Consider the following 14,159-nt stretch of genomic DNA (forward strand, 5'->3'; position numbering starts at 1 on the left):
GTAATAGCATTTCCTCAAGCACCTTTTATCTTGATTTGTGGTAAATTTCTCTTTCAATGCCCTCAGGCCACTTATACCCTAAGACCCTGCATGAGTTTATTCAACCTTCAAGTCAGTCACTTCTGCCCTCATCTAGGGCATATAACAATGTAGTTACTTACCCAGCAGGTATCCTGGCTGAGTAAGACCATAAAGAATTCATCTCAGCAGGAGCTTTTGGAGTCAGTCTTCTGTCTGAGCATCTCTGACCGGTTATGCTACCTTAAACAAGTTACTTAACTTCTGTTTCACCTGATTTACCAGTTTCAAAAAACAAAAAAGGAGAATGGTACCTACCTCATAGGTTTATTGTATGGAGTGAATTAAATGTCTAAAGCACTTAGGACAGCATCTGGCATATGGCACATACCTCAGTAGCTGGGACTACAGGTGTGTACTACCACACCTGGCTAATTCTATTTTGTAGAGATGGGTTCCTACTATGTTTCCTTGGCTGGTCTCGAACTCCTGGGCTCAAGTGGTCCTCTCTCCTTGACCTCCCAAACTTTTGGGATTACAGGCATGAGCCACCACGCCTGGCAAGGGGTAGGACATATACATTCTTTAAATCCTTTTAAGCAAGAGCTTGAATTCTAGAATTTTAGAGCTCAAAAGGCTCTCAGGAGTCCATTTACTCAAACCCTGCCTCCAGCTGCATTGTGCTTTAATCACTATACACTGATAATTTTCTGATCTATTTTAATGATGTTTAAGAATGGAGATCTCACAGGATCCTTTTAGATTAAGTGCCTCTTTGGAGGGTTCAGTATTCAATAAACTTTAGCCTTATATTCTGTACTTTAAGTACTATTTCTTTGTATTTTTACATATAAGTGGGTATAATAAAAAATTAAAGAATGGTCATTTTTAGAACAAACCTTATTTACAAAACCACAAGTCAGTCTGCTTTGGTATTGACAAAATCCCTACAACTGAGATATTAAAGAGATACATTTATTTTAGCTTCACATGAAACCAAAATCCAACACTACCCCGTTTTCCTATTCCTGTGTGGCTCTGAGTGCAGCTTTTAAAAAAAAAAAACAAAACAAAGCAAAGCAAAACAACTCTTTCTAATGAACAATGGCTTAAGCAAATTGCTTCTTTAGTTTTTTTCTATTTAAGAATTAGGACAGATTACTCTTCTAAAATTTGCTATTTACAGAGAAAGCCCTAGGGAACAGGATAACTTATTTAGGTTTAGCTCTCATAATACAATATCCATAATGGCTTTAGAAGAATGTAAAGAAATAACATTGGTAAACAATATATATTGATATTTTCTGACAAACTCATTTATCTAACATCATGCTGAGCAATCAAGAGGATTCCTCCATATATTTTAAATTTTAATTTATTCTATTTGCTGATTCACAAAGTCTTGCTCCATATTAAAACAGTTATCACCAATAGAACCTATGAGAACCAGTGCCCATGGAAACCTAACAGCTTGTTTTCCTAATCCTCTATTAAAACTCGGTTGAGCTCGATATATGCATGGCTGAATACTAGGCCTTTATTCAGGAATGTAAAATTAATGGTATCTGGTATCAAGTTGTAAGAAAAACTCCCCCAGATTGGGAGGTAACTGAGTCATATGTGAAAGAATCTTCTCCTGTCTGAATTGAAGAATACACCTACACAGGGCAGAAGAAGGTAGGGGAGAGGAAGTAGAAATAGAAGAAAGGCACAATGCCACTGGCTTCCAACTGAGGTAATTAATTCGAGACAGCAAATAAATACATCAACAAATGCCCCATTTCTGTTTTCTAAAAAAGATCACTGGGAAACTAACAATTTTAAAGTTGATCCATTAATACATTTTTAAATAGAAAAGGGTTTGTATATTATATATCATAATTCCATTCATCTAATACACTCCTCTGCTGAGATATTTAACACATCTTCATCTGTACTCTCTTCTATCTCTGGCAAGTTGCCCCAAAGGAGGACATTTACACCTGAAAATAAAAAGTCACAAAATTGTTTAATGCTCACTACTGGTATAACTCAGAACATGAATTATAAAACTATATGTTAATATTCTTATATAAACCATAGTGTTAGCAGTAATAAGTACAGCCATTAAAGAATGAACTGCAAATAAAATTATCTAATATTATCCATCTGGGACATAAACTTTATTTTTTTGAGACAAGCTCTCTCTTTGTTGCCTAGGCTGGAGTGCCTGGCAGGATTACAGCTCACAATCACTGCTCACTGCGGCCTCAACCTCCAGGGCTCAAGTGATCCTTGTACCTCAGCCTCCTAAGTAGCTGCGACTACAGGTGTGTACTACCACACCTGGCTAATTTTATTTTGTAGAGACGGGTTCCTACTTTGTTGCTTAGGCTGGTCTCGAACTTCTGGGCTCAAGCAATCCTCTCTCCTTGACCTCCCAAACTGTTGGGATTACAGGCATGAGCCACCACGCCTGGCAAACACTTTTTTTTAAGGGGTAGGACATAAACATTCTTTAAATCCTTTTAAGCAAGAGCTTGAATTCTAGAATTTTAGAGCTCAAAAGGCTCTCAGGAGTCCATTTACTCAAACCCTGCCTCCAGCTGCATTGTGCTTTAATCACTATACACTGATAATTTTCTGATCTATTTTAATGATGTTTAAGAATGGAGATCTCACAGGATCCTTTTAGATTAAGTGCCTCTTTGGAGGGTTCAGGGAAAAGTCCTGAATAAGTCTCCTTATCCCTTCAATAAGCAGAGAAGTAGCTGGTGCCATTTTTCTGATTCAGAAAAAAAGCAAGGGTTTGGAGCCAGTTATAATATGAACTACAATCCTTGATACCAGTGGGTTTCAGTCCAAAAGCGGAGCTGTAAACTAAATTTAGGACCAGGTTACAGCAGCCACTACAATAAACAAAAGAATAATCAAAAACTTCACTGAGAAAGAATAGTCAGATTTCATACTGAAGAATGCAGCATGATTCTTCAGGGTATACAGTAAATGATTCAATATACAGTAGAGAATAATGACAAGGTTTATTACTCTGGGCATATATTACATTATAAGTTAAAAGCACTAAATAGAAAATAACTAACCACTAGAATAGTCAATTAACTGCACAAGAAAAGCAAATTTTTTTTTTTTTGAGATGGAGTCTCGCTCTGTTGCCCAGGCTGGAGTGCAGTGGTGCAATCTTGGCTCACTGCAACCTCTGCCTCCTGGGTCCAAGGGATACTCCTGCCTCAGCCTCCCAAGTAGCTGGGACTAAAAGCAAGTGCTACCATGCCCAGCTAATTTTTGTATTTTTAGTAGAGACGGGGTTTCAGCATGTTGGCCAGAGTGGTCTTGAACTCCTGACCTCAGGTGGTTCCCCTGCCTTGGCCTTCCAAAGTGCTGGGATTAGAGACATGAGCCACCATGCTTGGCCAGAAAAGTAGATCTTAAGCTGTCCAGTTATCAGTGTGGACACAAAGAGTACTCAGCAATTCTGGATACCCACTCCATACACGCTGAGATAGAAGCCACATGGTGGAATGAGCAAGGATTTGAAGATTTGGTTTGAATCTAGTGTTCACAACTGCCAGTATACCATGTATGGTTTTACTGCAAATGCATGCAACCATAGACAATATATATTACTGTTTTGTGGATTTTAATTTTTTATAGAATGTTATTATACTATATGTTTTTTTCTAATGTGCTTTTTCACACATTATGTTTTTGAGGTTAATCTATGTTGACTTGTGTAGATTTTGCTCATTTATTTTTACTTCTAGAGAGCATTCCATTTTGTGAATTTTTAAAAATGTTGCAAATACAGCCCACTGTTCATTCCTTCCTCAGCCACCCATCTTGCATAGGTAGCCTAAGGAGACATGCTCAGGGATTTGTAGTGTGACATTGTTGAAATAGTAGAAATAATCAACTGTTTTCCTTGACTGAAGGAGATACTGGAATCTAATCTGGCAAGAAGTTGGCATATATTTGATGCTGGTAGGGATACAGATGTCTATCTTATTATTTTCTATAATCTTTTTGTATTTGAATTGTTTACAATAAAAAACGCTACCCCACTCTCACCCCAAGAATGAATGGTGTTCTGCTCCTGGTAAATGTCATGGAAGAGCTGACAGGAAGAGCTGTAAGGAATTGTGAGGCAAAAATCTAAGTAAAAATTAGAACCCATAAAGGCAAATAGAGGGCTGAAGCCATGTTGCCTCTGAGGGGATTTGCCAATTTCAAGAAATTTGAGCTGAGGTTTCCCAAGCCTCCTCAAGAAAGTTCTGGGAAATCAGGTCTCTATGTGAAGACTAGAGGTCTAGAAAACTCCAGGAGTCTTTTTCAGTCTAAACATTCTAGAATTTATAAAGCTTGTCTATGAATTCCTTTGACATTACTGGTTCAGGTGATTCAAGGATAGTGGCGACGCCATTAGAAACCTGCTTTGATACCAAGCATCTAGAAAATTTTGCTTGAAATCACAATATTAGGGTTACAAAGCAGAAGCTTGATATTCCTGGAGTCAGTATTCAGAGACATAAAGCAGCTCAGCACAATTGGTTCAAAGGAGGAAAAATAAACTAAGAGATTGGATCTGACAGAAGCAGCACCTTCCTTTCTCTGTTAAGAAGGGAGGAAGGAAATCCTGTGATACATCTGTTTCTTATGGATTAGATTCAGTGCAAATGGAAGAACGCTGGGCTTTTATCTTTGAAAAATTGACCAATATTAAAAAGTAAATCAAACTTGAAAAATCTCCACCCTGTGTTTTGAATTCTGTAAAGCAGGAAAAATACTATCAAAGCAGAAACTTCCTTTAATGTGTCCCATGGGCAACACAAATATAAAACTGGAGGCTTAAATTAGGAGACTGTATCCCACTTAGGGGAGTTCAGATAAGTCCTTACATGAAAATAGCCTTCTTAATATACCAAAAGTTTTGAATTAAGACCCCATAAATGACAGATTGAGAGCCATAGCTGAATCCCAGGTGATTAAAAAAAAGTCAAATCTATAAAAATCTAAGCATAATTGGAGCATTTAAAGACCCCTGACAACCTAGCTTGCAATTCATGATCTTTTGGTCTGTGAAGGCAAATCATGTATTAAAAAATATATTTAAGTTCTAAAGGAGACTAAAACATGCATTTTGGAACCCAAGAATGCTAGTGTAACTTAGATTGTTGAGTTCCTTAAAGTTGGCTGCTTCGGTTTCTCAGGGCTGTAATCCCAACCCTTTGGGAGGCCAAGGTGGGCTGATCACTTGAGGCCAGGAGTTCGAGACCAGCCTAGGCAAAATGGCAAAAAACCTGTCTCTATGAAAAATATAAAACTTTATTTGGGTGTGGTGGCACAGGCCTGTGGTCCCACCTATTCAGAAGGCTAAAGTGGGAGAATCCCTTGAGCCTGGGAGGTTGAGGCTGCAGTGAGATGAGATTGTGCCACCGCACTCCAGTCTAGGTGACAGAGCAAGACCCTGTCTCCAAAAGAAAAAGGAAAATTCCTTAAAATCAACTTGGTCTGTTGTGTAAATAGATGTTAGACATTGAGAACATGTGCCTTATAACAAAACTGAATGGCTCCAGGCAATATAAAAAATATTATATAAATCCCCTTTAAGAATTAGTACTTCGGCTGGTGTGGTGGCTCACACCTGTAATCCCAGAACTTTGGGAGACTGAGGAGGGCGGATCACCAGAGATCAGGAGTTCGAGACCAGCCTGGCCAACATGACAAAACCTTTTCTTTACTAAAAATACAAAAATTAGCCGGGCCTGGTGGTGTGTGCCTGTAATCACAGCTACTCAGAAGGCTGAGGCAGGAGAATCACTTGAACCAGGGAGGCGGAGGTCATAGTGAGCCAAGATCGTGCCAATGCACTCCAGCCTTTGGAGACAGAGTAAGACTCCATCTCAAAAAACAAACAAACAAAAAGAATTGGTACTTGAGGCCAGGCACAGTGGTTTATATGTGTAATCCCAGCACTTTGGGAGGCTGAGGTGGGCAGATTACTTGAGGTTAGGCGTTCAAGACCAGTCTGACCAACTGACCAACATGGTAAAACCTCATCCCTACTAAAAATACAAAAAAATTAGCCGGGCATGATGGTGCATGCCTGTAATCCCAGCTACTAGGGAGGCTGAGGCACGAGCATTGCGTGAACCCGGGAGGTGGAGGTTGCAGTGAGCCAAGATTGCACCGTTGCACTCCAGCCTGGGCAACAAGAATGAAACTCTGCCTCAAAAAAAAAAAAGAATTAGTACGTAGTATTCAGCACCTTAGCACCTTAACACAAAGTGAACAAAGAAAAAAGAATTGGTAGTGTATTTTCTTAGTAAAGTAATTTTTTGACATAGGGTCTCACTTTGTTGCTCAGGCTGAAGTACAGTGGTGCGATCTCGGCTCACTGCAACCTCCACCTCCTGGGTTCAGGCGGGGTTTCACCATACTGGCTAGGCTGGTCTCGAACTCCTGATTTCAGGTGATTATCTGCCTTGACCTCCCAAAGTGTGGGATTACAGGCACGAGCCACTATGCCTGGCCTTGCTACAATAATCAGTATAGGCATACCTCATTTAATTGTGCTTTACTTTATTGCATACCACAGATATTGGGCTTTCTATAAATTGAAGGTTTTGGTGATCCTGCATTGAGTAAGTCTAACAGCATATGCTCACCTTGTGTCTGTTACATTTTGATAATTCTATCAATATTTCAACCTTTTTCATTATTATTATATATAATATAGTGATCTGTGATCTTTGATGTTACTGTTAAAATTGTTTCGGGGTGCCATGAACCACACCCACTTAAGAGCACACCCACTTAAGAATGCAAACTTCATCAATACATATTTTGTGTGTTCTGACTGCTCCACTGACCAGCTGTTCTCTCTCTCTTTCCTGGGGCCTCCCTACTTCCTAAGATACAACAATATTGAAATGAGGCCAGTAAAAATCCCTACAATGACCTCTATGTGTTCAGGTGAGAATAGAAAGTCTCTCATTTTAAATCAAAAGCTAGAAATAATTAAGCATAGTGAGAAAGACATACTGAAAGCTGAAACAGGCTGAAAGTTGGGCCTTTTGTGCCCAATTGTTAGCCAACTTGTGAATGCAAAGAAAAGTTCTTAAAGGACAAGAAGTGCTACTCTAGTGAAAACATGAATGATAAGAAAGTGCAACAGCCTTATTGCTGATAGGGAGAAAGTTTTAGTGACCCAGATAGAAGATTAAACCAGTCATGACGTTCTGTTAAGCCAAAACCTAATCCAGAGCTAGGTCTTGATTCTCTGCAATTCTATGAAGGGCAAGAAATTCGAAGAAACTATAGAAGAAAGTTTGAAGCTAGCAGAAGTTGGTTTGTAGAGTTTAAGAAAAGAAGCCATTTCTACAAAATACAAATGCAGATGAAGCAAAAAGTACTGATGGAGAAGCTGCAGCAAGTTACCCAGAAGATCTAGCTAAGATCATTGATGAAGGTGGCTACACTAAACCACAGATTTTATTTTATTTTATTTTATTTTTTTGAGGTGGAGTTTTGCTCTTGGTGCGATGGTGTGATCTCAGGTCACTTCAAACTCCGTCTCCTGGGTTCAAGTGATTCTTCTGCCTCATGTACCATCATGCCTGGCTAATTTTGTATTTTCAGTAGAGACAGGGTTCCACTGTGTTAGTCAGGCTTGTCTTAAACTTCTGACCTCACATGATCCACCCACCTCAGCCTCCCAAAGTGCTGGGATTATAGGCGTGAACCGCTGCACCTGGCAGAGATTTTCAATATACACAAAACAGCCTTCTATTGGAAGTAGATATCATCAAAGACCTTCATAGCTAGAGAGGAGAAGTAATACTTGGCTTCAAAACTTCAAAGCACAGGCCGAATCTCTTGTTAAAGGATAGCGCCGCTGGTGACTTTAAGTTGAATCCAATGCTAATTTACTATTCTGAAATTTCTTAGGTTCTTAGGAATTATGCTAAATATATTTTGCCTGTGCTCTATCAATGATATAGCAAAGCCTGAATGACAGCAAATCTGTTTACAGTATGTTTTACTAAATATTTTAAGCCCATTGCTAAGACCTACTGTTCAGAAAAAAAAAAAAAAGATCCCTTCGAAAATATTCCTGTTTATGGACAATGGACCTAGTCACCCAAGAGCTCTGATGGAGTTGTACAAGGAGATAAATGTTGGTTTAATGCTTTAACATAAAATCTGTTTGGCAGCCCATGAAGTAATTTAGTCTTTCAAGTCTTATTATTTAAGAGATACATTTCATAAGTCTATAGTTGCCATAGATTAGTGATTCTTCTGATGGATCTGGGCAAAGTACATTGAAAACCTTCTGGAAAAGCACCTTCCTGATTCATGGGAGATCAAAATATCAACTTTAATAGGAGTGTGGTAGAAGTTGATTCCAAAACTCATGGGTAACTTTGAAAGGTTCTAGACTTTAGTGGAGGAACTAAGTGCACATGTGGTAGAAAGAGCAAGAGAACTAGAATTAGAAGAGGAGCCTGAAGATGTAACTGAATTGCTACAATCTCATGATTGTACTTGAAACGATGAGGAGTTGCTTCTTATGAGTGAGCAGAGAAAATGGTTTCTTGAGGTGAAATCTAATCCTGATGAAGATGCTGTAGATATTGTTCAAATGGAAACAAAGGATTTAGAATATTACATAAACATAGTTGACAAAGTAGTAGCAGAATTTGAGAGGATTGACTCCAATTTTGAAAGAGGTTCTACTATGTGTAAAATGCTATCAAACAGCATCACATGCTACAGAGAAATCGTTTGTGAAAGGAAGGGTCAATCCATGCAGCAAACCTCATTGTTGTCTTATTTTAAGAAATTGCCAGGCCGGGTGCAGTGGCTCACGCCTATAATCCCAGCACTTTGGGAGGCCCTGGAGGGCGGGTCACCTGGTCAGGAGTTCGAGATCAGCCTGACCAACATGGAGGAACCCCATCTCTACTATAAATACAAAATTAGCAGGGTGTGGTGGTACATGCCTGTAATCCTAGCTACTCGGGAGGCTGAGGCAGGAGAATCGCTTGAACCCAGGAGATAGAGGTTGCAGTGAGCTTAGATCATGCCATTGGACTCCAGCCTGGGCAACAAGTGCAAAACTCCATCTCAAAAAAAGAAAAGAAAAAAAAAAAAAGAAATTGCCACAGCCATCCTAACCTCCAGCAACCACCACCCTGATCAGTTTGCAGTCATCAACAGTGAGGCAAGACCCTCCACCGACAAAAAGATTATGACTTGCTGAAGGTTCAGATGAACATTAGCATTTTTTAGCAATAAAGCCTTTTTTCTTCTTTTTTGAGACAGGATCTTGTATTGTTGCCCAGGCTGAAATGCAGTGGCATGATCATAGCTCACTGCAACCTCTACCTCCCAAATTCAAGTGATCCTCCCACCTCAGCCTCCTGGGTAGCTAGGACCACAGTATGTACCACCATGCCTGGCTAATTTATATAATTTTTGTAGAGATGAGGTCTCAGCATGTTGCCCAGGCTGGTCTCAAACTCCTGGGTTCAGTCTTGGACTGCCAAAGTGCTAGGATTCCAGGCATCACTCTGTTCTTGGACTAATAACATATTTTTTGATTAAGGTATGCACATTGTTTTTTAGATATTATGCTACTGCACACTTAATAGACTACAGTATATTGTAGACATAACTTTTATATACACTGGGAAACCAAAAAATTGTGTGACTTGCTGTAATTGGGATATTTTCTTGCTTTATTGTGGTGGTCTGGAACTGAACACACAACGTCTTCAACTGTGCCTGTACAACATACTTTATACTTTGGTGTTAAATATTTCCCTTGACTAAAATTCTATCCTAATTTATTAACATAGATGTCAAAATGTCTGTTTTTATTCTGAAGCATCACCAAATACAGAGGTTACTTAGTCCTCTTCCTCTCAACTCCCATTACCCTAGCCTGTCCTCTCTCCTTTCCTTACACACATGCGCGCGCACACACACACACACACGACTATGAAATCTAAAATCTTCAAAAATTCTCTGGAGTCAGAATATATATCAAGACAGCAGTTAAGAGCAATTGCAGTATTCATTTTAAAACACCAAGAAATTCCCCATGTTTGAGGCCTTAAGTACAAGGATGAACATAGAAATGACAATGAATTTTGCCCAGTAGTTTTCATAAGTGAATGTCTGGGATAAAAGAACTGAAGTTTCACTCTAGCCGATCCAGCTAAAGGCCTTAAGTACAAGGATGAACATAGAAATGACAATGAATTTTGCCCAGTAGTTTTCATAAGTGAATGTCTGGGATAAAAGAACTGAAGTTTCACTCTAGCCGATCCAGCTAAGAAGATCTAAAAGGAATCCTGAAATGATCTATTGGGAATTTATTCAGGTACTGATAGAGAAATGTTACAGGAATGTCCAAGTCAATTGTTTCTTACCTGTGGGGTCTAGTCTGTTAGTATCATAAACTGCCTGGCTGTGAAACATCCAGAAGTGCCCGTTGTTGCAGGAAAGAAGACAGGAACTACATGGAACAATCACGTGATAACCTACAATGTTCCCACTAGGAAAGAAAGTAAATGTTACTAGCGACCATGTAATACCTGGCCAGATAATTATTTTTATGTGCTTATATAAATAGACCATAGTATTTAGATCTCATTTTCTCCTAACAACTTTCATTGCTGAAATCTTCAGGATAGGATGAGGGTGCAGCTCTACCATCAAGTGGGAAAGCAGTCTTTAAGTGAATAATAGTAACATATTCTCACATTTCTTTGCCAGTATTATTATTACTATTTTTGAGACAGTTTCGCTCTCAGGCTGGAGTGCAATGGTGCCATCTTGGTTCACTGCAACCTCCGCCTCCTGGGTTCAAGCAATTCTCCTGCCTCAGTCTCCAGAATAGCTGGGATTACAGGCGTGCACCACCATGCCCAGCTAATTTTTGTATTATTAGTAGAGTATGGAGTTTTACCATGTTGGCCAGGCTGATCTCAAACTCCTGACCTCAGGTGATCCACCCACCTTGGCCTCCCAAAGTGCTGGGATTATAGGCGTGAGCCACCACGCCCGGCCTGGTAGTATCATTTTATGTATTTCCCTTCAGAAGTGAGCTTCTAGATGCCATAAGGTTGTGATTTGTTCTATAAACCACCCAAATTGATGTGCTGTACAGACAAAATAAATTAAAGAAACTCAGTTTTGTGGGTAAAGGTTTTTGCTATCCCAGGACTGTGGTAAGTTGGGTTCTGACATGTTCTGGTTTCATGCCAGCACCTAAAAACTGTTTCAACAGATGGAGAGGTAGGAAGACAGCATGAGTCCCTGTAAACCAAATACAAGCTGGCTGCTCTAATTTTAGTTTCAGTGTTTTTGAAGGAATTCAGAAATAAAGCAAATCTACAGCCTCTAGAGAAAGTTGCAAAAGTTTTTACAGTTTTCAGAATTATCCAGCTGATTATAAGTACCTCACTCTTTCACATTTTTTTTAAACTAGCTAGTCACCTATTAAATATGTGACTATTTAATGTGAACCTACAGGGAATGTTTTAGCTAGTACTTTAAAAAAAATGGCAACACGGACTGTTTATACCTTGATTGTAAAAATTCTTATTGTAGCTTAGTCTTACTCTGCAAGATTTGAAAGTTAGTCATTTTTATGAGAACCTATAAAGATTACTATAAAAGGTACCAGCCTACCTAAAACATGTCTTCTAATTATAACTTGCTTGAAAGACAAACAAATGAAAACAAAAGTAATTTTTGGACTAGGACTGACAGTTATTTGTAAGACTATATTGCAAGGTAAATTCCATGGTTTAATTACCACTTATACTCATTCATTCATCCATTGATTCATCATTTAACTACCATTTATTGAGTACCTACTACCTGCCAGGCACTGCTCTAGGTGCTAGGAATACAGTGGCAAACAAAGCCCTTGTTCTCATGGAGCTAACTAACATTCAATTTTTGTATGCTTTTGTAGAGATGAGGTCTCAGCATGTTGCCCAGGCTGGTCTCAAACTCTTGGGCTCAAGTGATCCTCCTGCTTTGGACTGCCAAAGTGCTGGGATTATAGGCATGAGCCACCACTCTCGGCCCAATAATGTAGATTAGATCATTCTGCTCCATTGTTAAAACCCCTTCGATGGCCAAAAATGAAAATAAAACCCCCTTCATACCAAGGTCTAGATCTATGCTATCAAAAATAATAGCCACTAGACACATGTGCTGTTATACACTTGAAATGGGGCTGGCCTGAATTGAGATGTGCTGTAAGTGTGAAATGTACACCAGATATCAAAGAGTAAGAACAAAAAATGGAACATAAAGTATTACATTAGTAATTTATGTGGGCTACATGTTAAAATAACATTTTGGATACACTGGGTTAAACAAAATATGTGATTAAGAGTAACTTTACTGTTTTGGTTTTCTTTCTAAAATGTTGTTGCCTGGGCGTGGTGGCTCATACCTGTAATCCCACACTTTGGGAGGCTGAGGCAGATGGATCATCTGAGGTCAGGAGTTTGAGACCAGCCTGGTTAAAACGGTGAAACCCTGTTTCTACTAAAAATACAAAAATTAGCCAGGTGGGCTGGGTGCGGTGGCTTATGCCTGCAATCCTAACACTTTGGGAGGTCGAGGCGAGTGGATTGCCAGAGCTCAGGAGTTCGAGACCAGCCTGGGCCACATGGTGAAACAGGCTCTACTAAAATACAAAAAATCAGCCAGGCGTGGCAGTGCATGCCTGTACTCCTAGCTACTTGAGAGGTTGAGGCAGGAGAATCATTTGAAACCAGGAGGTGGAGGTGGCAGTGAGCTGAGATCTTGTCGTTGCACTCCAGCCTGGATGACAGAGCAAGACTTTGTCTCAAAAATAAATAAAACAAAACGTTGTTACTAGAAAAATTTAAATTATATATGTGGCTTGCATATTTCTATTGGACAATACTGCTTTGGATTATCTGGGTTCTCACTACGTCTCTAACCTACTCAAACTACCCTCCCTCCACGTTCACATCTTAGCCACACCAACCATCATCTTTCATTACTTGAACATGTCTAACTTCTCTTTGCCATGAGTTCTTTGCATCTGCTATTCTCTCTGACTTTTTATAACAAGACTTCCATGACCATGATATCTAAAATAGCTCTCAATTTCTCAACTTCCATAATTCTCTGTCTTTTATTATTATTATTTCTTTAGGAGTACTTTCCACCATATTAAATATTTATTTAAGTACCTTATTGATTGATCATCTTCCCACTAGAAAATAACATCCAAAGGCCAGTAACTTCATCTAGCTTTTTTGTTGTACTTCCAGTCCTTGTAACAATGACTAGCACATACTAGTTCCTCAATATAAGTATAGCTTGAATAAATGAAGGAATGAAATCAAACAGCACATAAGAAGAGTTTGCCAATTTAAATTATTAGGATTGTCAGTTATAATACAAACCCCATCTAAATGAGAACATCTCAACTTTTTACCTCCTAAAATGAAAATAATAACACATCTGTCTACTTCTCAAAATATTATAGTAATAGATCTCAGCTGTGTTGTAATTGATAGTTTATTGAACCTTGTAACATTCATGTTTGATCTTTATAATAACTTGATAAAACAAATACAGAAAATTATTAAATTTCTATCTTAATAAGAGAGAAATTAAGGTAAGATGCAGTGGCTCACACCTGTAATTCTAGCCCTTTGGGAAGCTGAGGAGGGAGGATCATTTGAGGCCAGGAGTTTGAGATCAGCCTGGACAACAGCAAGACCCTGTCACTCCAAAAAATAAAAAACTTAGCCAAGCATGGTGGAACTTGCCTGTAGTCCCAGCTCTGCAGGAGGCTGAGGGAGGAGAATCACTTGAGCCCAGGAGTTCAAGGTTACAGTGGGCTATGATCATGCCACTGCACTCCAGCCTGAGCAACAGTACAAGACCCCTCTAAAAATAAAAAAAGAATAAAAACATAATAATTAAAATAAGAAAACAGAGGTTCATCAGTTTAGAGGCTTAAGGAGTTCACCCAAGTAGGGTCAGACCTCAAACATGATTTTTATTATTGTAAATCCAAGTGTTTTTTTTCCCTAACCTACATTGCCTTGTTCTGAATATTGAAGCAGATACTGTGA

The 14,159-nt window shown here is 39.0% G+C and overlaps 1 protein-coding gene across 8 annotated transcripts in view; it reads right to left on the reverse strand.

Annotated features, from left to right (window-relative positions):
- Positions 1–14,159, reverse strand: part of FAM72A (family with sequence similarity 72 member A) — a 30,457-nt gene that overhangs the window by 10,810 nt on the left and 5,488 nt on the right. For 5 of the 8 annotated variants that reach the window (XM_035280603.3, XM_035280606.3, XM_035280602.3 and 2 more), the window contains 2 exons: positions 10,452–10,576; positions 982–2,000 (listed from right to left, as the gene is read on the reverse strand). In XM_035280603.3, the coding sequence (XP_035136494.2) occupies positions 1,906–2,000; positions 10,452–10,576 (220 nt within the window). In that variant the 3' untranslated portion in view covers positions 982–1,905. Of the gene's footprint in view, positions 1–981; positions 2,001–8,422; positions 8,640–10,451; positions 10,577–13,265; positions 13,395–14,159 lie in introns of those variants that run through there. The other 3 variants (XM_035280607.3, XR_013529864.1, XR_004736852.3) reach the window with 3 other exon arrangements.

Source organism: Callithrix jacchus, chromosome 19 (assembly GCF_049354715.1).
Source record: "Callithrix jacchus isolate 240 chromosome 19, calJac240_pri, whole genome shotgun sequence".
NCBI lineage: Eukaryota > Metazoa > Chordata > Mammalia > Primates > Cebidae > Callithrix > Callithrix jacchus.